This window comes from Tachysurus fulvidraco, chromosome 16 (genome assembly GCF_022655615.1).
Source record: "Tachysurus fulvidraco isolate hzauxx_2018 chromosome 16, HZAU_PFXX_2.0, whole genome shotgun sequence".
Taxonomy (NCBI): Eukaryota; Metazoa; Chordata; class Actinopteri; order Siluriformes; family Bagridae; genus Tachysurus; species Tachysurus fulvidraco.
The window spans coordinates 16118366-16145865 of record NC_062533.1 but is presented as its reverse complement, the minus strand read 5'-3'; the positions used below and the strand labels follow the sequence as shown (position 1 = coordinate 16145865).

The following is a 27500-nucleotide window of genomic DNA, read 5'->3' as shown; positions in this document are numbered from 1 at the left end:
GTTAATGCGGGTGGAGCTCAAAGCCGTTTGGTCTCGGATGTGGCTACTACATACATAACAAACACACACAAACAAAACCCATCAGCATTTAAGCTCCACACGGTCGCTTTAATCCCAACACCGGGCTTCTAAATGCCTTGACTTGACTCATTGTCTCGGGTGTTCCCTGTAAGAGCTCGTCTTTGTGTAAACAGGACCGATCAAAGTCCTCTGTGTTAATGAGCCGCTCTGGGTGAAGGACTGCTACGTACAGAAAGGTGGGGTGGTCTGTAGATCTGTGTGTTTGTTTGTCATGTGCTTAGTGATGATTACTTCTACACGTTAAACACATTATGGTCAGTAGCTGCAGGTCAAATTAAATCTGACACTCTATCGATTTAACATCCGAGACTTTTACAAATCTCCAGGAGGCGACGTGTTCCTCGGCGCTTACGCTGCTTTCGTTTGTTTATGCTGATGTTCAGAACACGTCAGTGGGCGTTCCTACGGTCGCTGTGGAGTAATGGACAGCAATGGACAGACAACAGAAGTCCCAGAGAAGACGCATGGCGCTAGACAGGTGGAGCTGCAGATTAGGGTTCAGGACAGTGGGATCAAAAGCACAAAATTGTTCTAGTCAGCATAATGGCTACTAATTAGTGGTAATTGTGAGGTAAATGTTTTGTTCACAGGTATTTAGAAGCAGTGTGTGTGTGTCTATGCACAGATTTGTGTGTGTATGTTTATGCTTCTGTGTTTATCTCTGTAAAAGGTTGTACATCTCTAAAGGTGTGTGTGTGTGTGAGTGCAGGTGTGTATCTTTGTGCTTAAGCGTGTTCTTTTTTTTCTGCTTCTTCATTTCAGACATCAGTGCTGTGTAAAGCTGCCGTCCACGCAGGAATCTTTCCAGACCAGTTTGGGGGAGCGATTACAGTGGAGCAGGAGCGCGGCCTTCGCTACTACGAGTCAGTCCAAGCCAATGGCATCAAGTCCAAAACGTCAGTGTGCTTTTATATCAGTGCTACAGATGAGCACACACACACACACACACACACATACACACGCGCGCGCGCACACACACACAAACGCACGCACACACACACATACACACAAACACACGCACACACATACACACAAACGCACGCACACACATAAAAAACGCATACATACACACAAACGCACACACACACACAAACAGAAATGCACACACACATACTCGCGCACACACAGACATACACACACACACACGCACACACACACACGCACACACACAAAAACGCACGCACACACAAAACGCACAAACACATACACGCACACACACACACAAAAACGCACACACACACACATACATACACACAAACGCACACACGCACGCACACAAACACACACACACAAACACACACACACAAACACACACACAGCTCCTTTGTTGTTTTTTTTGTTTTGTTTTTTTAGCTCTCTCTCTCTCCACATTTTCTTCCTTTCTTCCATCCTTCCTTCCTCCACCCGTTCTACCTTCTATACATTTTGCTTTCTGTTCGCTGTCTTCACTTTTGCTTCTTCTTTTTCTCTCCCATATCCCGCTTCTTCATTTCATCAGTTTCCTGCTTTTTTCTTTCTCCCTCTATTTTGTATCACTCACTTCCCTCGTTCTATCCGTTTCTCTCCCTTTTGTGTGTGTGTGTGTTTTCTTCCCCTCATGTCTGGTGTAATCACACATGCCATACAGATGCTGTGGAGAGAAATGAGGTTTAAAAGCTGCACCCAGTAACGTTTCCCATTGCTGATTATTAAAGGGGAATTTATTCCATCTTCAGCTCGGTGTGTGTTCGGGTTGCATGTGTGGACATGTTCTTTAGAGACACATCATGATTTACCTGCGTGTGTGTGTGTGTGTGTGTGTGTGTGTGTGTGTGTGTGTGTGTGTGTGTGTGTGTGTGTGTGTGTGTGTGTGTGTGCGTGTCCCTGACTGCTGCTGCTGCTGCTGCTGCTGAGGCCAGCTTTGATGAGCCAGCTGTTGCCTCATATGAGGTGTGTTTTGTTTGGTGTAGCTGTGCCACAGAGCTGTTCGATGGTTTATCCTTTTTTATTTTCTATATCCGGAGCTGGTAGCTTGTAATCTGGAGCGGTGACCGTTACAACCGGGCAGAAATGCCTGCTGGGAAACTGTTCTGTGCACTGCGTAATAAGAGCTTTTAGAGCGCCGGCTTCTCGGGTCTGTCTGTAATCATGTGGTGCATTTAGAATGTAATGCATCTGCGCAGTGCTCTTCTTTTGATTTGCCCTTGAGGGTCATTAAGCACTGGCTTGTTCACATCAGCGTCCAATGAGGTGGACTAAAAGATTTTGTACGTAGGGCAAAACGGGAAAACGATCTACTGTAACTGGATTTCTAGGATTAGGACTTTTTTTTTGTGGTTGTTCAAACTTATTTCAATAGAAAATGTAAACACAATCCTATTCTGTTTAGTGCCAAGGGTGCAGTTACTTATGCCCCTTTTCCCCCCGAGGCAGTTTGAGTGCAGGTTCGGAGCCTGATTTAGGACCCCGCTTGTGTCAGGGGCTGTGGGCGGGGCTGGGGGCGGGGCTACTGTTAGAGCATTTGATGATGTACCTTAAGTATACTAATGTTTAATACACTTTTACTTTACCTCAATATGATACATTATCACCCCACATGATAGTAAGTAGCTACATGCTAAGGCTAACTTTTTTCTGTGTTAATGATAAAATATTATGTTATGTACTTTCTCAATTACAACCTCCGTTTATACACAGGACAAACCTCCGTAATAACAAGTTACTAAAACAAAAAATACTCATTAGTATGAGAAAATGAAAATAAAAGAGAATATCGGTTGCAGCATCAGACTTCCACACACGTGGTGTTATAACTGAAGTGTGCACACTTTTGCGTATGCGCACATCCAACTAGTATAACAGTAATAAAGCAACGGCACATTGCTCTTAAAGGGGTAGCACCACTCCACTCGTTACAAAGTACTAGCATAACGGCGCGCTACTAATGTTAACGGTAAAATAGTCCGCTATATATATATGAAGATGCGCATAGAAGTGCCCTGACATCTGAGCATATTGACCAGCTTATCTTTCTTCAGAAAAACCTTGACATTAAATAAAAAGACAAATATAAATACAAATCAAAGAAACCTGTAAAATCCAAGTTTAAAGGTTCTGAGAATGTTCAACATCTGTAAATTGTTTATATTTGTTTTGTTTTCTTTAGGAATCCCGCAAGCACTTTATTTTTTCATTGATATTAAGCAGATATAATTCTTTTGTTCAGATCAAAATGTTAGGACGCTGCATGCTACAGTTGTAAACTGAAACTGTGAAGCTTTAAAGGCAGGGTCTAAAAATATATATATTCTGTTTATAACAGCTAACATTTAATACATTTAATTTAACACATTTAATACATTTAAGAAATCCTGCAAGCACTTTATTTTTCCCCCTTTATTCATACCGCACATAAAGTGGTTCAATCATATCGAATGTTACAGGGGCTAATTAATGCAAATGCAGCTCCCACTGTGTTCTGGTTAAATAAGAAATTTTTTTTTGCTAAGGTTTCCATATGGTGGTGTTCTTGACAGCTTCCCTAAAACTTTATCTTATAATTAAAATAAGAAATATCCAAATATATCGCCTTTCTTACAATATCGCAATGTATCGCAACATATCGTATCGCAACCCCGTATCGTGATACGCATCGTATCGCCAGATTCTTGCCAATACACAGCCCTACACATCACTGGTATACATTCCTGTTTGATGCAGATCAGCTCTGAGAGGATTGGATTGATGTCCTCTCCGGGGACAATTTCCTCTGGGTGGGACGTTAGGATCGATACGAGTCGGTAATCACTCTGTGGGGTTGAGTACAGACCCTGTGCATATTTGTTCTCGCTCGGTGTATGTGTGTGTGTGTGTATGTGTGTGTTGGTGGCCGGTGATTAAGCTCGACTCTTTTACAGTGAGTAAAAGATCCCGTTGTTCCGCGCTCGACTCCAGCGCTAGGAACGATGAAAAGGAAATGGCAACCAGGACGTCTGTGAAAATGGCACCTTCTTAAGTAATAGCTGTGAGAGGTGCAATTTCCCGCCATGTGCCCTTTAATCATCTCCAGTACAACTCTGTCAGGCGGCTCGGCTTCACCGCAGACCCACGTGGGGGTAGCAGGGGGTCCTTTAGGAACAAAAGCCTCACTTGCTTTAGCGGTGATTTGGGACGGGGACAATAGAGTATCTGCTCTTTCCCCCCCAGTGGGTGTTTCCCTCCATTCATCACTGTAATTTTAATCACTGACTGATCTTTCTTTTTCTTTTTCTTTTTTTTTCTCTCCTTCTCTTTCAGCGGCTCTTTGTCTGAAACACTCTTCACGTTCATCACCAACGGTAAGTGATGACTTTTTGTTGTTGTTGTTCTATAAGCATGTATACGTCTACTCTCTTCCTATTCCATGATGATGATGATGATGATGATTTGCATGGTTGCTTTTTGTCCCAAGAACCTCGTACAGTAGGTGTAGATTTTTTTTTTAAACACTTTAAATCCACAATCCTTAAAGCCCCGCCCACAGGACACGCCTCCATCCTCTATCCTCTTTTCTTAATGATTCATAAGAGCATCAACAACAATAATGGCTCCTCTTCTCTACTCTCTCTCCCTCTCTCTCTCTCCCTCTCTCTCTCTCTCTCCTTCTCTCTCCCTCTCTCTCTCTCCCTCTCTCTCTCCTTCTCTCTCCCTCTCTCTCTCTCTCTCCCTCTCTCTCTCTCCTCTCCCCCCCTCTCTTTCTCTCCCTTTCTCTCTTTCTCTCCCTTTCTCTCTTTCTCTCCCTTTCTCTCTCTCCCTCTCTTTCTCTCTCTCCTTCTCTCTTCCTCTCTCTCTCTCTCTCTCTCTCTTTCCTTCTCTCTTCCTCCCTCTCTCTCCCTCTCTCTCTCTCTCTCTCTCCCTCTCCCTCTCTTGCTCCCCCCCTCTCTCTCTGCTCTATATTTCTCTGTCACACTTTCTCCTGTCTTTCACCTTCCTTCCTTCATTCCTTTCTCTTTTATTCATTCTTTCATTTTCTGTTTTTTTTTTATTTTTTATTCATTCCTTCTCCCCTTCCTTCCTGTTAATTTTCCCCATAATTATCCCGTGTTTATTCTGTTCACTTATTTCCTTTTAGATTTTTATTATATTCCTATGAATTGTTCTATTTCTCTTGTAGCTTCTGTGTTTTTTTTTTTTTTGTTGGTTTGTTTGTTTTTTTTACATGTTGCCATCAAATATAAATATAATTGGGACGATTCTCTGGGAAAAGAGTCCGTGTGTGTGTGTTGGAGTGTGTGTGTGTTGGAGTGTGTGTGTGTTGGAGTGTGTGTGTTTTAGTGAGTGAAAGTCATCCCTCTTTAGGAGGTGTGGGAACCTCTTATCTCCTGGTTAGATTTATTTTTACCTGACAGTCTGGCAGCAGGAGTGTTTTATTTCATCAGAGCAGCTTGACTTGTGCTGGCACGTCTCAGGTGACTTTCTGTGCCAAGATCTACGCTAACAGACCAAACGGCAGCCTGCTGTCAACACCGAGCTGCAACGGCCACTTCACACACCTGCTCATTCCTGCACCGCTGCACACAAACTCTACTAGGATGATGTTGTCGGATGGCTACCACACACACACACACACACACACACACACACACACACACACGCATGGCTGAAGTGGTTAAGTGGCCACAAATCAATGTGCTTTTCTCTGAAATTAATTTGACAGACAACCCCCGCTCCTTAAAACCAAGGAAAACCTCGTTACTGTCAATCCATCTCCAGCCACTTCAAACAGGATCAGTGTCCCGCCCCCTTCCGAGCTTCATCTCACACCCGTACCATCAAACACTGATACGCCAAAGAAGAGTCTTTCACACGCACAAATCAAGACCTTTCTTCTTTCTTTTTTATTGAGTATTCTGACATGTTCAGTACACATGACCTTGTTTAAGTACACACATGCTAGGCTTTTTAAGACCGTTTCCCCTTCCTGTTGAGTCAGTGCGCACTGTAAATAAGTCCCAGCCCACATGGATTTAATGTTGAACACACGGCACACACAGCCAGGAAAGCAGCGCGATTTCTTTTTGATGTTTTTTATATCACTTTTTACTGCTTTCCTCTTGGGCAAAATAAAACTGTTGTCATTGTAACTGTGTGTAAAGGCCACATTACTATTAGATGACTGAGTTGATAAGATGAAGGCCTGAGGCTCTACTGAGGCTCTAAGATGAAGGCCTGAGGCTCTAAGATGAAGGCTGAGGCTCTAAGATGAAGGCCTGAGGCTCTACTGAGGCTCTCGGTTGAAGGCCTGAGGATCTCGGATGAAGGCCTGAGGCTCTCGGATGAAGGCCTGAGGCTCTCGGATGAAGGCCTGAGGCTCTCGGATGAAGGCCTGAGGCTCTCGGATGAAGGACTGAGGCTCTACTGAGGCTCAAAGATGAAGACCTGAGGTTCTAAGATGAAGACCCGAGGTTCTAAGATGACTGCCTGAGGCTCTACTGAGGCTCTAAGTTGACAACCCGAGGCTCTAAGATGATGGACTGAGGCTCGAAAATGACTGTCTGAATGCCATATTGACTGTCCACCTTTGTCTACCTGTCTGTCTCTCCATTTCTGTTTGTCTACTTGTCTGGACATGTCTCTCTCTCTCTCTCTCTCTCTCTCTCTCTCTCTCTCTCTCTCTCTCTCTCTCTGTGTGTATCTGTCTGTCTGTCTGTACTGTACTGATGTACAGTAGAATTAACTAGAATTATTGTGGTGGTTATTAATGCTGGCCAATCAGCATACAGCAACGTCCCAATTCTCATTCTATTGTTGTACAAAGTAATTATATGAACACAACAGCTGGTATTGTGCTGTTTTCATAATTGTGAGTAGATTATGTCATTTGGAACGTGACATGCTCTCCAGATGCCTGATGTGAACCCGGTGCCAGATCCTGACTCACTTCTTTTGGTTTTTCTCGCTCTCGGGATCTGTCTGATTCATCCTGAACGATCCTGGATGCCTAAGACTGGCTACTGTCTTTATATTATAAAGTCTATCGTGTGCGTGTCATCGCCATCGCCTTTATCGATCTGTTGACACTCTCTCCTCTTTCCTTTCCTTTTCTCCCTCTGTAGATTGTTCCAGACAGATGGTACTTAAGCCCGTATCTGTTACCTCATCGTGGGTGAAGGATGGAACCGGCGGAACTCCGAGCGACTGGTCTCCGGGCCTCGGCCGCCCCGTCTCACCGACAGGAATCTGGGACAACGAGTCTGACATTAAACTCTGGCTGCAGATCGACCTGGGAGAGAAGAAGAGGATCACAGGTTAGAGGATCATTTTTACTTTTAATGCGTATCTCTCACAAGATGTACAGAAGGTAGAGACCTGGATAACAGATGATGTTATTCTTCAGGAAATTAACCGGAGTCCCGAAAACATTCACATATACTGAAAGAATATGTAAATATACATAGCAAAGCTAGAGCAAATACACAACCACGTACAAGAACTCTGCTTATAAAGGTTACTAGGGGACTGAAGATCAACTGAAGCATGCACATATTTTATGTAGTGGATCTTTAGCTCGTTTAGCTATCTGATGTTTCCTAACAAAAAAAATGTGATGCTTTCTCAGTTGCACTAAAAAAATACAGTAAACTATTTTCATGTTTGTTTTTTTATTTAAATTTGCTGAGAAAAGTCATATATGCTTATTTAAAAAAGGAATAAATAAAAATAATAATAATAAAAATTAATTGGCCAATTACATAATTAATAAATGATTATAAAAAAGTTATAATTATTGGTATTATTATTTTATTATTAATTATACTAATAATCATTATCATTATTATTATTATTATTATTATTATTATAATAAAAAATACTTTTTACAATAATTTATAAATTATGTAATTGCCCGATTAATAAATTAATATTAAAAAGTTATAAATATCGATGTTATTGTTATTATTAATAATAATAATAATAATAATAATTACAATAATAATAACTATAATAAATAGTATTATTTTTTATAATGTTATTAATAATACTGATTCTATTAATAATAATATTTTTTATTATTAACTTTTTACAATAATTTATTAATTATGTATTTAATAAATGATTATAAGAAAGTTATAATTATTGCTATTATTATTATTAATAATAATAGCAATAATAATAATAGCAATAATTATAACTTTTTTATAATCATTTATTAAATACATAATTAATAAATTAAGGGTACAAATCTCCTGTGTCTCGACCCTCACCATCTAAAATCTCAGTGAAGCTCTTCGTTGATTTCTGCTGATCAGTTTTCAACCTTCTATCCCCTTTTCTCATTCTGGAATAGTTTAGATTAACAGGATTAGACTTCTTTATGCACACATCTGTCAGAGAGAGAGAAAGAGAGAGGGAGAAGGAAAGGGATCAGAGTCCAGGCTTCAGTCCAGAGATTGTTACAAGGGGTAATTATCCTTACAAAGGCTCTTTCTCATGACCGTCGACAAAATATCCGATGTTTGTGGCCCAGAGCACATGAGCGTTCCCATGCTCCTCCGCCTTTCACCCAGCTGATCACTGCAGATTTATTCCTGGTGTTGCGTAAAAGCATTGAAAGCCCCTCTGTTTTTTTCCGCCTTTTATTTTATTTACTTATTTATTTATTTACAAAGGCGTATTTTAGCATACGGGAGTTTATTTCCAACATGGCAACCCGGCTGAATTCGGAGAAAGCTCGCTTTGTGTTCTGCACGGAAGCCATGTTGTGTGTGTTTTTTTTTTTTAAAAAACAAAACGTGATGTTCGTGACTGAACTCGGTTCCTCGTAGAGAGGAAGCTCTGTTATCTTAGCAGCACTGGTATAACATGATGAGAACGAGTGTCACTGAAGACTACAGATCTTTTATTTGGAGAAGGTCAGCAGGCCTCTGGGTTCTTTATCCTCAGCAGTGTAAACAAGAGAGAGGACATGATTTGGTCCGATAATATCCGATAACACATTTGTTATTTCCAAACAAGAGCTTTCTAAAATTAAAGTGTTGAATTAGGTTACACTTCTTGCTCGAGATCCAAGCAGTCACATGTGGGCGGAGCTAATAAGAATTCAGTTCAGTGTTTGTTTTGGTGATTTCAAACGTCAACATTGGCTTTCAAATATCGTGCACCGCACCTTTAATTCTCCAGATCTTTAATTTTTTTTTAATTAATTTTAATTTATTTACCTACTGTTTTTAAACTAACCGGAAATATAATAAGTAAGGTCTCGGTCACGACAGAAGGAATAATATTAGGATAGGACACAAATACAGTGAGTCACACAACATGGGCTTATGAAAAAGATATTTTATTAGACGTAGACTCGTACGGTTGGGTATCTTGTATTTTTTATTGTTTTTCCCCCTCAATCACTGTTAGTACCTGGTAGCCCCGCCCCTTTTCTGCTATGTAAACAAAGCTGTGGTTGTCGAATGCACGAAGTCCACTTTTTTGTTTGTTTTTGTTTGTGCGCTCTCTACAAAATGATGTAGAATAATCCGTAAGTATACATAAGTGCTATTAGGGACATATTTTTTAGGCAGTAGGCAAAGGTGGCAACAAGGAATTGTTCTCTCGTAGTTCAATCACCAAATTAGTAGGTTTCATGTCTGACGGCTGAACACGCAAGCTTCTCGGTCGTGACGGATGAAACATGAGGTAATGACAGGTTTCTGGTTAGACACCGGGGCACCGGGAGGAGACGTCTGGGCTGTACGGCGGCGGCAGCAGGAAGTCAGACGTGTGAATCCAGGTTGTGTCAGTAGTCATGCAGAGAGGTTTATTATGCCGTGCTCTTTGTGGGGATTGCAGTGATCTGTGTGATCGAGTGACGGTGAGGAACGAAGGTTTGTCAGGACGTAGGTCTTCAGAATGGACTCCGTAAAGCTTTCTTACGATAGCGCTTTACCTGCTTTATACCTCAGTGATGACATCAAAGGTTCGGTCATATATTGTGTTTTATTGTCCTACACAAACTGGACAAACTGAACTTTTTTGTTTTCGCTCATGGTGGAGAAGTCGTGGCTTAGTGGTTAGAGAGTTTGATTCCAAACCCTAAGGTTGTGGGTTCGAGTCTCGGGCCGGCGATACCACGACTGAGGTGCCCTTGAGCAAGGCACCGAACCCCCCCAACTGCTCCTCGGGCGCCACAGCATGCCCACTGCTCCGGGTGTGTGTTCACTGTGTGTGTGTGTTCACTGCTGTGTGTGTGCACTTTGGATGGGTTAAATGCAGAGAACAAATTCTGAGTTTGGGTCACCAAACTTGGCCGTGTGTCACGTCACTTATTTCTTCAGATGTTCAGATTTTTTTTCACTATTTTGTGATTATCCACCTCTAAATCCACGTCTGTTTTGTTTGTTTTTTTCCTTTATCTTTAGGAATATTAACTAAAGCTTCAGATTCCGGTGAATTTGTAAAAAGCTACAAGATCATGTACAAGGAGAAGAGCCGCTGGCGCACGTACACTCGGTACAACGGCTCCGAAGACACGGTGAGACGACAAAGAGACGTGAAATGGACATGTTAGATGTGGACACGTTAGATATGTAATACAGTATATAGATAATGATGTGACTTTTCTTGCCATTTAACAAATTAAATTTTTTTACACACTTACACAATTATACACAATACAACATGCAGGGAAACACCTTGAGACAACCGTCTGTGTCATGAAATAACAATAGATAAAGATTAAAATTGAAATAGAGGGGCAAGTCGTGGCCTAATGGTTAGAGAGTCTGACTCGTAATCCTAAGGTTGTGGGTTCGAGTCTCGGGCCGGCCACGACCGAGGCGCCCTTGAGCAAGGCAACGACCCCAAAGCCCAACCCACCCCGCTCCACCCCAACCCCGACCCCACCCCACCCAAATGCTCCCCGGGCGCCACAGCATAAATGGCTGCCCACTGCTCCGGGTGTGTGTTCACTGCTGTGTGTGTGTTCACTGCTGTGTGTGTGTTCACTGCTGTGTGTGTGTTCACTGCTGTGTGTGTGTTCACTGCTGTGTGTGTGTTCACTGCTGTGTGTGTGTTCACTGCTGTGTGTGTGTTCACTGCTGTGTGTGTGTGTGCATTTTGGATGTGTTAAATGCAGAGAACGAATTTTGAGTATGTGTCACTGAACGTAGCCGTATGTCACGTCACGTCACTTTTTTAAAAATAGAATTGAACTGTAGAGAGGATGGTTTTATTCAGTTCAGTTTTATTTGTAAAGCGCTTTTAATAACGGACATTGTCTCATGCAGCTTTACAGAACATAAGACATATAGTACAAAAGGCTCAAGATTAATATTAGACTTCTATTTAAATGTGTTTGTATTAATCACTAATGAACAAGTCTGAGGTGACTGTGGTGAGGAAAAACTCCCTTAGATGGAATTGGAAGAAACCTCGAGAGGAACCAGACTCAGAAGTGAACCTCATCCTCATTTGGGTGACACTCTACACCAGGGGTCGGCAACCTTAAACACTCAAAGAGACATTTGGACCCGTTTCCCACAGAAAAAAACCCACAGGGAGCCACAAAACCCTTTTGACATCTAAAATGAAGATAAAACCGCACATATCGTTTTTTTACCTTTATGGAAAGTATAGAAAAAACTGTAGTGTGTTGTATTTACGAAATCAACGAACTGCTACAGAGTAAAAGAAATTTTATTTCTGCAAGCAAACAAAAATATTTTGAAGAGTTTGAACTAACCTTAAGAAAAAAGACGCTGGGTCGAAGGTTACTTTCTAATAAAATGTCCAGTGTATAATCGAGTCCTCTTCGTATTCAGGACATCAAGATTTTAACTCGCCGGCTGCAGAAAACCAAAAACGCGTCTGCTTCTGTGTCGGATTTCGCAAGTCGGCGGTTATGACGCGTATTTTGAGCGACAAACAATTTTAACACGGTTTATTTGAATGTTACAAGAGCATCACAATCTTAGCATTTAGAATTCCATTTTTTTTTTAAATCGAACTAAAATAAAATACATTTTAATTCCATATTTATTTTCCAAATTTACTGGGAGCCACAACAGTGGGGATGAAAGAGCCACTTGTGGGTTGCCGACCCCTGGTCTGGGGTGTGATTATAAACTGTTATAAACACCAGACAGTGTTATTATGAACAATGTCCTTTCTACAGTCCCACAGTTGTGTACTGGTGAGGAGATTGTTGTCCTCAAACACCACATGGAGTTGTCATCTTCTCTTTGAAGGTCTGAAATCTTCAACTGGACCTGGTGCTTCATCTCTAGATGGTCAGAAAAAGAGAAGCAAGCAGAAACTATAATCCTATGGTGTATGAATACAGGCACAAGGATGACTGAGAGGAATAGAGCTGTATGGATGCACGATGTCTCTATTAGGTGGAAAATGTTTACGGTGATACTCGATGTTTATCTGCAGATATTCGAAGGGAACGTGGACAACCTTTACCAGACACGCAATACTTTTCGCCCGGCGTTTAACGCACGTTACGTCCGTGTCGTCCCTCAGCAGTGGGAGCGGAAGGTCGGCCTGAGCGCGGAGCTCTTGGGCTGCTCGTATGTCCGAGATCATCCAGGTGAGTGTTCCGTCATCTACGTTAGTGTTTTTGGGGTGAACTTTGTGCTGCATTTCTTTTAAAACAAGATGAAATGAAGTTGCAGAAACCCCAGCGAACCTGGTTATAATCCTCTTATATCCGCACTAGTGTCGAATGTGACGTCTCCGGTCACGCGGGAGGTTTTGTCCAGCCAACCCAAACCGGACAAAGACGAAATCGCTGAGCACCTGCATCAGTCGGATCTAGGTACAGCTTCATCACCATCTCCTGCTTTATAAGTTAAACATTTGCCTGTAAAGTCGGTTTGACGAAGTCTCTTCCTCCTTCCTCTTTTTTCTTTTTCCTCCATCTACAGTGAAGGTGATCGTCATCGTGGTGGCGGCCGTCGGGTGTGTGATCCTGTTACTGGTGTCTGGGGTTTGCGCCTTTAAAGTGATGCAGAAGTAAGTGACACTTAAGATGTTTGTTGCGCAAGACTGAAGACAAGTCTAAAGAGAAATGCAGTGTGTGAGGGAGAGAGTGCGCGCGTGTGAGGGAGAGAGTGCGCGCGTGTGAGGGAGAGAGTGCGCGCGTGTGAGGGAGAGAGTGCGCGCGTGTGAGGGAGAGAGTGCGCGCGTGTGAGGGAGAGAGTGCGCGCGTGCGAGGGAGAGAGTGCGCGCGTGCGAGGGTTCAGGTCAAAGGTCAGAGTCAGGAGATTGGCTGGCTTTCTGTCACGCTGGGAATGGAGGGATTTGGGGGAAGGATGATAAAGTGGTGGTAAAGAGTACAGCAGGGACAATAACCTCAGAGCTGGAGATCCCAAGGGGAAGACACTGCTCACGTTAATCTCTCTCTGTCTCTCTCTGTGTCTCTCTCTCTCTCTCTCTCTCTCTCTCTCTCTCTCTCTAGGAAGAAGAGCAAAGAGAACATGTACGACTCTGCAGATCTCCCACAGACAGGTCAGTGTATTTAGAATAACTTATCTACTTTCATCCTACCGTCTTTAAACTCCGAATAAAAATGACAGCACGAGAGACGAAGAGCTCGTACTTAAAACGAACCGAAAAGCGACTAAGAGCCAAAAGCGTTCGTTTCCTCACGCCGTCGTTCTTCACACTACCTCACACGCAGCTGTAAACACACTTGAATGCTCTTGACATTTCGTGCCCCAGAAGGTGAAGCCGCCGCAGCGTTCTGGCTCTCTGTAAACACCGAGTGGGAAATTCTCACATCACAGTGCTGCATTTTAATAACATGGGGTCTTTTTACACCCGGTCACTTCGTGTGTTGTCTCTGATCCGTTAGCTGTCTGATTTGTTAAAACTGTTCCATTTACATCAGGCCACATAAACGCGTCTCGGCGAATCTGATATCGATCCGATCTTTCTACTCCCGCCCAAAATGCTAATATATTTGACCTCATTTCCGGGGGAATTGAAATGAAACACGTTTTGGTGTGTGCAGTTTTCAGAACGTAATCAAAAAGAAGACGAAAAACGTCTTTGTAACGGCGGTTATGCTACAAAAACAGCTTTTACTGTTTGCTGCGTATTTGCTAGAGACAGCAGCGCTTTTTAAGTACCGACGAGACGCCCGGGTGAAAGATCACCTGCAAGTGACGTACTGTACTTCCGTTTGGGAGGAGTTTAGCGCTGACGTATGTGGCTTGAACAACCACATGCATTTACACCTGTCCAGTTTCATCTGAAACGCGTCCCAGACCTCCTCCTGAAGGGGTTTGTACCATCGGATTTATATCCGTCTCCAAAACGTTTCGGAGGACATTTAGACCTGGTCTTTTTACCATCGGATAGCTATCTGATCACAGAAAACGCAGGAAGTGACCAGGTGTAAAAAGCCCCTTAGAGACAGACGCGAGTCGTACCGTTACCTGCTAAACTCCAGCCACCGGTGAAGCTGCACAGAAATCTTCTAGCGTGTGCCTTTTGTTTTGTGTTTTGTAACGTTGTGTGCTGCCCAAATTCATCTTCATCCTATTTTTATATCAGGTTTAAAAGCATAGAATTTTTTGTATTTATTTAAATACTAAGCGGTGGTTGTTGCTACGAGCCGGTTAAGCAGACAGCCGCTCACACAAAGGAACAACCTTAATCCAAGCACTTCCTCCATATTCAACTGAACAATCGTACCATCTCTCAGGCTGGTGGGAAAATAGACTATAAGCCCGTGTTTTATTGATTCCTGTTCAAACAGGTTCCTGCTTTTTGAATACACTTCTTTAAAAAAATACCCTAAGGCTTGTTTTACAAAAAAAACAAAAAAACAACAGGATTGCACAAACATCTGGAGTCTTCAGGCTTCATCTGAGGATTCTGGCAAATTCAAACCCAAAAGTTGACATTTGGGGGACGTTTTCTGTACATCCTTCATCTTTTCCTGCTTCTCTCCGTCGTCTTACGCCTCGTCTTCTGGTTTCTCCGTGAGACAGAAATGATGTGTGATCGAAGCCTTCGTGGTTGTGTTAAGGCGACGCCTGTCCTTTCATCACGTGTCTGACGACTGCTCGTGTTCTCCTTTGCACCTTCAGGTTGTTGGAAGCAGGTGAAACATCCGTCGGCCAGGCAGCAGTCCACCGAGTTCACCTTCAGCTTCAGCTCAGAGAAAGACCTCATGCCCAAAATGGACCTGGTCACCAGCGACATGGCAGGTCAGGCACCAGAATCAGACTAATCTAATCTCTCACACTGTTCTCTGTCCAATCCTTCTCATCTCCATGTGGTGTCTTATTTTGATCGCTTTCTGATCTCAAGCTCATCTGATCTCTCTTTCATCTCTGGCTGATCTCTCTCTCTTCTCTTTTTTCTGAGGCTGATCTCTGATCTGACCTGGATCATATTCAAAGTGAATCAAAGTCAAATGAGAGATTAGATAGAGATTAAAAAGAGAGATCAGCCTCAGAAGACACTGACTTTAATCTCTGTCTGATCTCTCCACAGACTTTGATCTCTCTTTAATCTCTGTCTGACCTCTAATCAGACTTTGGTCTCTCTTTAATCTCTGTCTGACCTCTAATCAGACTTTGATCTCTCTTTAATCTCTGGCTGATCTCTCTCATCTCTTTTCTGAGGCTGATCTCTCTCTGATCTCTCATCTGTCTGATCTCTTTTTTTAATCTCTATCTGATCTCTCATCAGACTTTGATCTCTCTTTATTCTCTATCTGATCTCTCAACAGACTTTGATCTCTCTTTAATCTCTGGCTGATCTCTCTCCTCTCTCTTCTGAGGCTGATCTCTCTCTGATCTCTCATCTCACTGATCTCTCCTTTTAATCTCTATCTGATCTCTCATATGACTTTGATCTCTTTTTAATCTCTGTCTGATCTCTCATGTGCCTTTGATCTTTCTTTTTAACCTCCGGCTGATCTCACACTAATCTCTCTCATTTAACTCTGATCTCCCTGTCTGATATCATTTTGACCCCTCTCTCTCTCTCTCTTCCTACCAGACTACCAGCAGCCGCTGATGCTTGGCGTAGGAACGGTGTCCAGGAAAGGCTCCACCTTTAGGCCCATCGATACAGGCAGTTCCAAGGACAATACCAATGATGGCACGTCCCATTACGACTACCTGCATACGGCCAATCAGTACGCTCTCCCACTGACCAATCAGGAGCCAGAGTACGCCACACCCATCATCGAGCGCCACACCTTCCGCAAGGATGCCTTCGTTCCGGATCCCAGCTACAGCGTTCCCGGGGTCGTCCTCAGCAAGAGTTCCTCGTTTAAATGCACGGACAACAGCAAATACAGAAAGGTGGTAGGTGGGAACATGTCCGGGGGCTATCAGACCCCCCAGACCAAACGGGACGGACCAAACCACTCGGAGGGGGTCAAAGCAGGCAGATCGAACCACTCTGAGGAAGTTTACGACAGCCCTAAAGGCAGGAACCCTGCAGTTCTGCAGAACGGAGGCTGTGTAGAATATCAGAGACCGCAGGCAAAGGGTTACTCGTCACCTCGAGACTATGTCCGGCTCAACGGCTCCATCACACGACGCCCGGACCCCGAGGGCTCCAGCCTGGGTGGGACCTGAACACGCATGACCATACAGACCTCCAGGACAAACACCTCCAGGACCTTCTCATAACTTATTTTTACACGTATTTGTTCTGCATATAAACATTCTCAGAAAGATGGCCGACCAAGGAAAACATTCTCAGAAAGATGGCCGACCAAGGGCGTGAGGAATCGTCCATGCTGTTTGTTTTTAAACTGCTGTGCAAATTGGATATATTTTGTCTTGAGAGTTTTATTGGTTTTATTATTATTATTTTTTTTTTTTAAAGCAACAGGGTTTGCCGATGCAGCCTTTCTCTCAGCGACATGAAAACGTGTGTAACCTATAAAAGGCATTTTGAACTTTTGTGTAACTTTACAAGGAGTTTTTGTTTTTTTTCGTTTTGTCCGTTTCGAATCGTCGGACTGCTCCCGACAGGACGGGTCTCTTCTCACAGTCTACCGACTAACTTCCTCTGTTCCTCTGAGCCATGTGTGGTGGTACTGTTGTGTGTGTGTGTGTGTAAAATTCTGTCGTGTGTGTACATGTTCCCTGTACAGATTTGAAATGTATATGGTGGAAGTAGGATGGAACGAAGACAGGCGTGGCTTATTTAAAGCACCCACATAGCTGCTGCTTGCGTGCATTAATGCTGCCGCATTAAAAAGTCACGGACATGTGTGTGTGTGTACGTGTGGTCCTTACTGGCATGTAAGAATGAGTGAGTGAGTATGAATGTCTGACATTGCTGAGATGTTCCTGCGTGGTTCCTGTGTGAAGAGTTCAGCTCTGAGACTCCCACCACTGCTCTTCAGCTGTGAGCAGAGACAAGAATGCAGGCTCAGCAGTTGACTTGGCTGTCTTGGAACTGTGTGTGTGTGTGTGTGTGTGTGTGTGTGTCAGCAGCAGCCGTGGTCCGTGAGAGCGACATGCTGGAAACCTCCTGCATTCCACACACACTGCTGTAACAGAAGCACTGATCTACAGCCTACTCACACTTCCTAAACACACAGGATATTCATTATGAGTTGGGATAAAAACAAAAGACACACACACACACACACACACACACACAGACAGACAGATAAACACACCAAGACACACACACACACATACTTTCTTCCTGCACATCCAGAATGAAAGTCTGACACAAACAGCACACGTACATCTGTGTGTGTGTGTGTGTGAGTGTTTGTCTGTGTGTGTGTCTGTGTGTTTGTCAGTGCCTGTGTGTGTGTGTGTGTGTGTGTGTGTGTGTGTGTGTGTGTGTGTCTCGGCGTGTGTGTTTGTGTCCCTGTGTGTGTGTGTCCCTGTGTGTGTGTGTGTGTGTGTGTGTCTCTGTGTGTGTGTGTCTCTGTGTGTGTGTGTGTGTGTGTGTGTGTGTGTGTGTGTGTGTGTGTGTGTGTGTGTGTGTGTGTGTGTGTGTGTGTGTGTGTGTGTGTGTGTGTGTGTGTGTCTCTGTGTGTGTGTGTGTGTGTGTGTGTGTGTCTCTGTGTGTGTGTGTGTGTGTGTGTGTGTGTGTGTGTGTGTGTGTGTGTGTGTGTGTGAACAGCAGCTGCCATCCACCGCTGTTCAAGCCCACTATTAAACTCCATTTATTCCATACATACAGTTAAGTGCAAAAGTTTACACCCCCGTTTGATTTTAAGTGATCACAAATTTATTTCTTTATTTTACATTTTTAAATATTTATTATACATAAAATATTATGTACTTCCTGTTTGTTTGTTTTTTTTTGTAGCATTGAATTTCCATCAAACCCCACATTACATTTGTGGACATGATCAAAAGTTTGCGTCCCCCATCGACAGACTCTAGTTCTCTGTATAATGATGGAAAGTAAACACGAACAAAACGACCAAGGAATCTAAAAATCTTATCGGAATTTAAGCTTATTTTTTATTTTTCTCATAAGAAATATTTTTAATGTTTATTATTTATTATTATTATTTTTTCCCTATCCTATGAATACGTATCAAACCTAACTTGCATTTATTTTCTTATTGTACTCAGGATGTAATGAACACGATATTGATTCGGCTCCTTCATTAATGCTCTTTAGAACATGTTCCGCATGCGTACGTGTTACTTTACCAGCCGTAACTACCGTATAGGTGTAGAATTACTAACTACCCTATCTGCTGCTCTGCACAAAGTATTAGCCCCCCTCTTGTTTGTGCAGTAAACAGGACAATCACTGAACAGTTATTATTCTGTTACTGTTCTATATACTGAATTCTCAATTCTGATTGGTCAGAAGTTGTTGTTGTTGTTTTTCTAGAAGAGCTGCTCTGACAGGTTTATTATCGTTTCTATGGTAACAGATCGGGCAAAGTCGTGCATGGTGGATGTTGGTTGTATGGAGACCCCGGTGTAAGTGTAACCATAAGTCGGAGGTAAAGACATAACTTGACATTTTGATGACGAGCTGTATCTTTTTTTCTGTCTCGTTAACATCAAGAGAAAGTATAATGTACATGAGAGCAGGAATTAACGCGTGGACGTTCCACGACGCTAAATGTAACCATAAAAGGATGAGTATGATGTCGTACTTTTATAAATCAGTGTGTTAGAGTTAAATTTTGTTGGTGTAACCTGGGGGGCACGGCAGCTTAGTGGTTAGCACGTTCGCCTCACACCTCCAGGGTTGGGGGTTCAATTCCCGCCTCTGCCTTGTGTGTGTGTGGAGTTTGCATGTTCTCCCCGTGCCTCGGGGGTTTCCTCCGGGTACTCCGGTTTCCTCCCCCGGTCCAAAGACATGCATGGTAGGTTGATTGGCATGTCTGTAAAATTGTCCGTAGTGTGTGAATGAATGAGAGTGTGTGTGTGTGCCCTGTGATGAGTTGGCACTCCGTCCAGGGTGTATCCTGCCTCGATGCCCGATGACGCCTGAGATAGGCACAGGCTCCCCGTGACCCGAGAAGTTCAGATAAGCGGTAGTGAATGAATGCATGAATGAATGAATGAGTGGTGTAACTCGGAATAAAACGGTGTTCTAAGAAAAATGACCAACTTCTGATTAACAGTATGTGTTTCATTGTGTTAATTGTCGTCTAGTCTGGAACAGGGTCAGGTTCTGAGCAGAAATGGAGCTACATGAAGTTGTACATGAAACTGTTAAAGAGCTAAAAGCTCCATGCACCATGTTCTACTGTAACAGGTTTATCTTAAAGACAAAAGCTTAAGATGAGTGATTTGAGTCTGAGGGCAGACTGTGTGTGTGTGTGTGTGTGTGTGTGTGTGTGTGTGTGTGTGTGTGTGTGTGTGTGTGTGTGTGTGTGATATGAGCGCTGTGTGTGATGTGTGGGAGGTCTGGGCTCTTCACACAGAGGTGTGGGCTACGTCGTCCACACGGCGTTCCTGCTCGTTCTGTTCTCGTCTCAAGGCTCACACCAACATGTGAAAATGGCATGTGCATCAAAGCAAAGGGAAAGATTTGCTCTCATCTTCAGAGCTCCTGCTTCACCAGAAATTCCATACAAGTCTCTTCATGCAGAATGTTATCTGCAGTAGGGGTGTGGGGGGTGTTACTGCTCTCCATGTTGTGTGTCTCTCTCTCTCTGTCTGTCTGTCTGTCTCTCTCTCTGTCTCTCTGTCTCTCTTTCTCTGTCTCTCTCTCTGTCTCTATCTGTCTCTCTCTCTCTGTCTCTCTCTGTCTCTCTCTATGTCTGTCTCTCTCTCTCTGTCTGTCTCTGTCTGTCTGTCTCTCTCTGTCTCTCGCGCTGTCTGTCTGTCTGTGTCTCTCTGTCTCTCTGTCTCTCTCTGTTTGTCTGCCTCTCTCTGTCTCTCTCTCTGTTTCTCTCTCTCTCTCTCTCTCTCTCTCTCTCTCCCTCTCTCTCTGTCTCTCTCTCTCTCTCTCTCTGTCTGTCTCTCTTTCTCCCTCTCTCTCTCCCTCTCTCTCTCTCTCTCTCTCTCTCTCTCTCTCTCACACAGCAAATCTCTCTAAATGATAAGACAGGTGTAACTCAGACACAGACACGTGACAGATGGAATATATGCAGCATGAAATTCATCTGAAATCCAACAAGATTTTTTCACTTGATTTATAATTCTTGTTTTAAATAATTCTTTTCTTACATGTTAATACTGAATACTGTACCAGATGTAGCCATGCTTACACCATCACCCACATGTAGTCATGCTTACACCATCACCCAGATGTAGCCATGCTTACACCATCACCCACATGTAGTCATGCTTACACCATCACCCACATGTAGTCATGCTTACACCATCACCCAGATGTAGCCATGCTTACACCATCACCCACATGTAGTCATGCTTACACCATCACCCAGATTTAGTCATGCTTACACCATCACCCACATGTAGCCATGCTTACACCATCACCCAGATTTAGTCATGCTTACACCATCACCCAGATGTAGCCATGCTTACACCATCACCCAGATTTAGTCATGCTTACACCATCACCCACATGTAGTCATGCTTACACCATCACCCAGATGTAGTCATGCTTACACCATCACCCAGATTTAGTCATGCTTACACCATCACCCACATGTAGTCATGCTTACACCATCACCCAGATTTAGTCATGCTTACACCATCACCCAGATGTAGCCATGCTTACACCATCACCCAGATGTAGCCATGCTTACACCATCACCCAGATGTAGCCATGCTTGCACCATCACCCAGATGTAGCCATGCTTACACCATCACCCAGATGTAGCCATGCTTACACCATCACCCAGATGTAGCCATGCTTACACCATCACCCACATGTAGCCATGCTTACACCATCACCCACATGTAGCCATGCTTACACCATCACCCACATGTAGCCATGCTTACACCATCACCCACATGTAGCCATGCTTACACCATCACCCACATGTAGCCATGCTTACACCATCACCCACATGTAGCCATGCTTACACCATCACCCAGATGTAGCCATGCTTACACCATCACCCAGATGTAGCCATGCTTACACCATCACCCACATGTAGCCATGCTTACACCATCACCCACATGTAGCCATGCTTACACCATCACCCACATGTAGTCATGCTTACACCATCACCCACATGTAGTCATGCTTACACCATCACCCACATGTAGTCATGCTTACACCATCACCCACATGTAGTCATGCTTACACCATCACCCACATGTAGTCATGCTTACACCATCACCCACATGTAGTCATGCTTACACCATCACCCACATGTAGTCATGCTTACACCATCACCCACATGTAGTCATGCTTACACCATCACCCACATGTAGTCATGCTTACACCATCACCCACATGTAGTCATGCTTACACCATCACCCACATGTAGTCATGCTTACACCATCACCCACATGTAGTCATGCTTACACCATCACCCACATGTAGTCATGCTTACACCATCACCCACATGTAGTCATGCTTAAACCATCACTCACATGTAGTCATGCTTAAACCATCACCCACATGTAGTCATGCTTAAACCATCACCCACATGTAGTCATGCTTAAACCATCACTCACATGTAGTCATGCTTACACCATCACCCACATGTAGTCATGCTTACACCATCACTCACATGTAGCCATGCTTACACCATCACTCACATGTAGCCATGCTTACACCATCACTCACATGATGTAGCCATGCTTACACCATCACTCACATGATGTAGCCATGCTTACACCATCACTCACATGATGTAGCCATGCTTACACCATCACTCACATGTAGCCATGCTTACACCATCACTCACATGTAGCCATGCTTACACCATCACTCACATGTAGCCATGCTTACACCATCACTCACATGTAGCCATGCTTACACCATCACTCACAAGCCTATTTTAGTATCACACCACCCCCTGGTGGTTAAGTTCAATAGAGCTATAATTTTTTTTTTCATCCATGGAACATCCCATTGTTTTCCAACCTAATTTGTAGTTGTCACGTGTGTGAGATCCAAACTTTAGATTTTTGTAGAAAGCTTTCATCATTTTTTTCACCAATTCTCTCTCTCTCTCTCTCTCTCTCTCTCTTTCTCTTTTGCGTGCTCTCTCTCTTACTCTCACGTTGTCTCTATCTCTCTCACACACTCTCTCTCTCTTGCGTGCTCTCTCTCTCTCTCTCTCTCGCTCTCACTTTTTCTCTCTATCTCTCTCTCTCTCACACACTCTCTCTCTTTTTGTTCTCTCTCTCTTGCATGCTCTCTCTCTCTTTCTCTCTTGCTCTCACTTTGTCTCTCTCTCTCTCACACACACTCTCTCTCTGTCTGTCTGTCTGTCTAACATCTTACATAATTAGACCTACAGAAGGCCCAGTCTTCCGGATTTTCTAGATGAGTGTAAGGTCAGTGTGTTGCACACAGTGGCCTGAACAAGATGTTTTGACTAAAATCGAAGGAATGTTGCATACAACGTCGCTTGCTTTGTTCATCATGTGTCACTTTTATTTTAGTCTTTAGACTGTAATGGTTTTATTTAAAATATATATATATTCAAATCCTTTATTGATGAAATCTGAAATTTTGTAATGACTGTGTAAGAATCAGGTTTTCTGTACAAGGCAACTTTCTAGCTTTAGTTTGTCTTTTAATTGAAAAGGTGCTTTACCTTTTAAAGATGATTACAGTCAGGTGCAACGTCTTTTTAAAGGCACATTATATCCACACTTCTATGTGAAGGATAGATTCATTCATCTTCTACCACTTATCCGAACTACTCGGGTCACGGGGAGCCTGTGCCTATCTCAGGCGTCATCGGGCATCAAGGCAGGATACACCCTGGACGGAGTGCCAACCCATCACAGGGCACACACACACTCATTCACTCACACACTATGGACAATTTTCCAGAGATGCCAATCAACCTACCATGCATGTCTTTGGACCGGGGGAGGAAACCGGAGTACCCGGGGGAAACCCCCGAGGCACGGGGAGAACATGCAAACTCCACACACATAAGGCGGAGGTGGGAATCGAACCCGCAACCCTGGAGGTGTGAGGCGAACGTGCTAACCACTAAGCCATCGTGCCCCCCTAGAAGGTAAACAAATCACTAAAAATATTCTATTTTTTGAGAGATTTTTTGAGTGGGATTTTGTTACATGTGAGCCAAAATTACCACATTTAAAATAAAATTTTCCACAACATACTAATTTATCGAGATTCACCTGTGATGCAACTCCAGGGGCAGCGGTCAAGTTTTGACCTTAGACATCTTTTATTAATAACTTTTATTTTTTGCTTGCTCTCTCTCTCTCTCTCTCTCTCTCTCTCTCTCACACACACACACACAAATGCAGACGCAGTGAACAGAGATTACTTTTAAATTCTGGACTATACCATTAATACGATTTCTCATTTAAAACAGACAAACCAAGTTGCAATGAGCAAATAAGTTTATTCCAATATTGTTATGCAGTAAATACCGATATGAGATTTATACCAAACCTTTCAGCTGTCAGTAGCCATGTGCTGATATTAGGTTAATATCAATCTTCTCTGATGGCTTTATTCTGGAATATCATTCAGAGCACAGTTATTAGATTTCATTCATGCAAATTGGAAAAATTCGGATGCTGTCTGAATCGGATTTACAGTATTTAACACCAAACGTAATTTAATATGCTCCGAATCCATCTTTAGGGATAATCTGCAGTATCTGTAACACCAACCGTTTAATATCACTGTATATATGAGATAACTGATTATCAGCACATGCCTAGAGTGCCGAAGTATGGATCATATGACAAGCAGGAAGTTAACAATCACCAATAAACCATAAAGTACATGTTGATGCCTCTTGCAGCATGCAGGGACATCAGTTAGGAGAGTTATTTCTCGAAACACGCTGAGTAATACGTCATCAGTAACCAAAAATCTGCTCCATATAGTCCACAAGCTGATTGATTGTCTGCAGAGTTTTAACACACCGGATGTTTGTGGGGGTGGGTGGAGTACAAGCTCTGGGAAACACCTCAGAATAGAGAGCAGGTAATGTACGAAATGTGGGCATTTTGTGTGGTGCGGTTCCTCAGAAATGTGACGTTTTATTTTATTAGCTTTTAAAAACAAAAGGGCTGGTGAAGGGATGACAGTTTTAGGCTAGGTAGGTAATACAGCTTTCCTTCAATAATAATATACAAAATGTAAGCAAAGGAAAATAACTGGTCTAAAGGATACCATGGTAACAGTCTGACTCAAAATCTGTTGCTGATTCCTTTCCTATAACAGCACAACGCATGTGTTTTTGAAGAATGTTGATCTAAAGTTTCACACACACACACTCTCTCTCTCTCTCTCACACACACAAACTCTCTCTGTCTCTCTCTCACATACACTCTCTCTCTCACACACACACACACACACACGCGCACACACACTCTCTCTCTCACACACACACACAAACTCTCTCTGTCTCTCTCTCACACACACACACACACGCACACACACACTCTCTCTCACACACACACACACACTCACACACACACTCTCTCTCTCTCACTTACACACACACACACACACATTCTCTCTTTCACACACACACTCATACTCTCTCACACTATTTCACGCGCACACACACACACGTCACCATACAGGTACATGTAGATTTTCTTTAAAAAGAAAAAAAACAAAACCTGAAATCATATCTCCTGATTCCTCTTATCTTTTATTCCTATGACAATATTCATTTAATGGTGCTTTCAATTAAAGATCGAGTTTGTGCTTTCAATTGGCTTGTAAGACCTTGTAATTGTAAGAACACTGCTGAGTGTACATCATCTGAGTATAAGCTAGCTAACGGCTAAGGAGACTGTTTTAGTTAGCCAGTACATAAAACATTTCATTTAAGAACAATAGAAATGCAGAACGATGGAGGAAATAAGTCAAAGTTGTCAAGAATAGCAACATTTACCTCAGATCTGTTGGTATATTCATAAAAAATAAAAAATAAAAGAAAGAAAGAAAAAGATAAATGTATATATGGCTAAAATCATTTATATTTAGTGTTGACTCAACTGCAGAGGAACTCTGAGAAAGTCATGAACATCACGAAAGGTAATTAATTATTCACATTTAATCTAAACACAGTGAATGTCCCAGTTTAAACACAGTACAAGTATATAGCGTTCTTCTAGCAGCTCTTAGTCACGTTTTCCACATTTCTGAGGTAAATGTTGCTATTCTTTATGATTATGAAACATTTCCTTCACCGTTCTGCGTTTACGTCGTCTTTAAATGGTAACGTTAGCTAAATCTGTCCCAACACTACTGTATAATACACTTCCTCAGAGGCTTTTATGTTTATAACCCTGTTTTAGACAGAATTTATTATACTACCTTTACATATACTGTAGAAATATTTCAGAAGCTGACACACACACACACACACACACACTCACAGTGTTGTGACTTCCCAGTTTGACTATTTGTATGTCCTGTGTACATAAAAACTGTTATTTATATTCTGCCATATTCTACTTAGCCATATATTATCGACAGCGGCAGGAGACTAAACAAACCTGTGCTGCGTCTCAAATCCTACCGATATTCGGCAGAAGGTGTGATCTTAAATATTTTCTACGTTTAAACATTTATAGCTTGTTCGAGTTATCAGAATATATACGTTTTCAGATTCGGGTTACAACCCGGGGAAGTAATTTGTTGCCGACTGGTAGTCATGGAAACCTGAAATCCATACTACAGCATAGAGAACTCAAAATGCAGCGAAATCATTAAGTTTCTGCCATTCGCAAAAACTTAGGATTAGTAGATTAGAGATGTTTATAAATAACGATAATACTTACAGCGGGAGGAAATATTAGATATATTACATACTACTAATTTACATTCTGAGATCATTGTTTGCAGCAGGGATGTTAGACATCCTCCAGACGTGTATGATGTACGTTGGTCAGATATTACGTGAGCGGTTATGCTCTAACGGCGGCCGTAGGGGTGTGTGTGTGTGTGTGTATACATATGCACATGGAGTTACCTGTGGAATATAATGCCAGCCTTACAGTTATCTACTGAAATATAGACACTTGTGGCAGCCTGCAAAAACCCTTTGGATGTCAATGTTGCTAAATTTTGGTAAACAGATCAGAAAGAAAATCTGATTTGGGGCAATGTTTTTTAAATCGCTTCTAATAAATTATGTCATTAGTTTTTCTGTTGTGTTTAACAAAGCCGGTGGTAAAAAAACAACAACAACTGTCAGTCTGTTTAAAGATGTCCAAACCCTAGCTAGGTAGTAAAATCTTCTTACATTTACAGCTTTTGGAGAGGCCTTATTTACTGATGGTTTACATTTAATTGAGGGTTTAGGACCTTGTCCAGGGGCCCAACAGTGGCGGCTTGGTGGACCTAGGATTTGAACTCACAACCTTCTAATTGGTAGTCCAACACCGTAACCACTAGGTTACCACATCCCATTTTCATCGTCAAACCATCGACGTCACAATTTGATCGAGTTCCTGATAGTGAAATGTCGCAAAACAACCTTTAGTTTGGATCTCAGAAATAAGACGTGTGAGTGAGTGGCGTGTCCAACAACACCCCCCCCCCCCGCCCGACACGTATCGTCAACCGTCTCATTGTTGCTACACTGCTCATTCAGCAAGACAAACCCCTTTTACCCTATAATAAAAAATAAAATTAAAAAAGTCTGTAAATTATTTTCACATATTGTTCAGATGTAGGCTGAGTAATAACTTCCCACCAACCCTGCACCATAACAACACCTTTTTCAAGCAGGAAGACGCTAAAACGACTCGGATGAAAAACGGAAAAATCAATTACGGGTCAACGAGCGTGAAATCACCAGCGGTCTCCTGACCGACCCTTTACGTTCATTTCTGTGATCCCGAGGCTTTAAAAAGTGGGTGTTTCCCCCCCAAAAAATGACAGCACCA

The 27500-nt window shown here is 42.7% G+C and overlaps 2 protein-coding genes across 4 annotated transcripts in view; one reads left to right on the top strand and one right to left on the bottom strand.

The window, feature by feature from the left end:
- dcbld1 (discoidin, CUB and LCCL domain containing 1) overlaps positions 1-17282 on the top strand; it is a 34874-nt gene extending 17592 nt beyond the window's left edge. The window contains exons 6-16 of one of the 2 annotated variants that reach the window (XR_003441878.2): positions 844-977; positions 4357-4397; positions 7155-7346; positions 10449-10561; positions 12466-12622; positions 12752-12850; positions 12960-13047; positions 13493-13542; positions 15132-15251; positions 16051-16725; positions 16757-17282. Coding sequence is in view for 1 of the 2 variants with exons in the window: in XM_027155462.2 (XP_027011263.2) it covers positions 844-977; positions 4357-4397; positions 7155-7346; positions 10449-10561; positions 12466-12622; positions 12752-12850; positions 12960-13047; positions 13493-13542; positions 15132-15251; positions 16051-16637 (1581 nt within the window). In the remaining variant the exon portion in view is untranslated. Of the gene's footprint in view, positions 1-843; positions 978-4356; positions 4398-7154; positions 7347-10448; positions 10562-12465; positions 12623-12751; positions 12851-12959; positions 13048-13492; positions 13543-15131; positions 15252-16050 lie in introns of both variants that reach the window. The other variant, XM_027155462.2, reaches the window with a different exon arrangement.
- A 6681-nt stretch (positions 17283-23963) lies between these two features.
- The window catches only part of gopc (golgi-associated PDZ and coiled-coil motif containing), a 19040-nt gene continuing 15503 nt past the window's right edge, over positions 23964-27500 (bottom strand). For both annotated transcript variants that reach the window (XM_027155458.2, XM_027155459.2), the window contains one exon: positions 23964-27500. This exon is cut by the window's right edge and continues 947 nt beyond it. The gene's annotated coding sequence lies outside the window, so the exon portion shown is untranslated.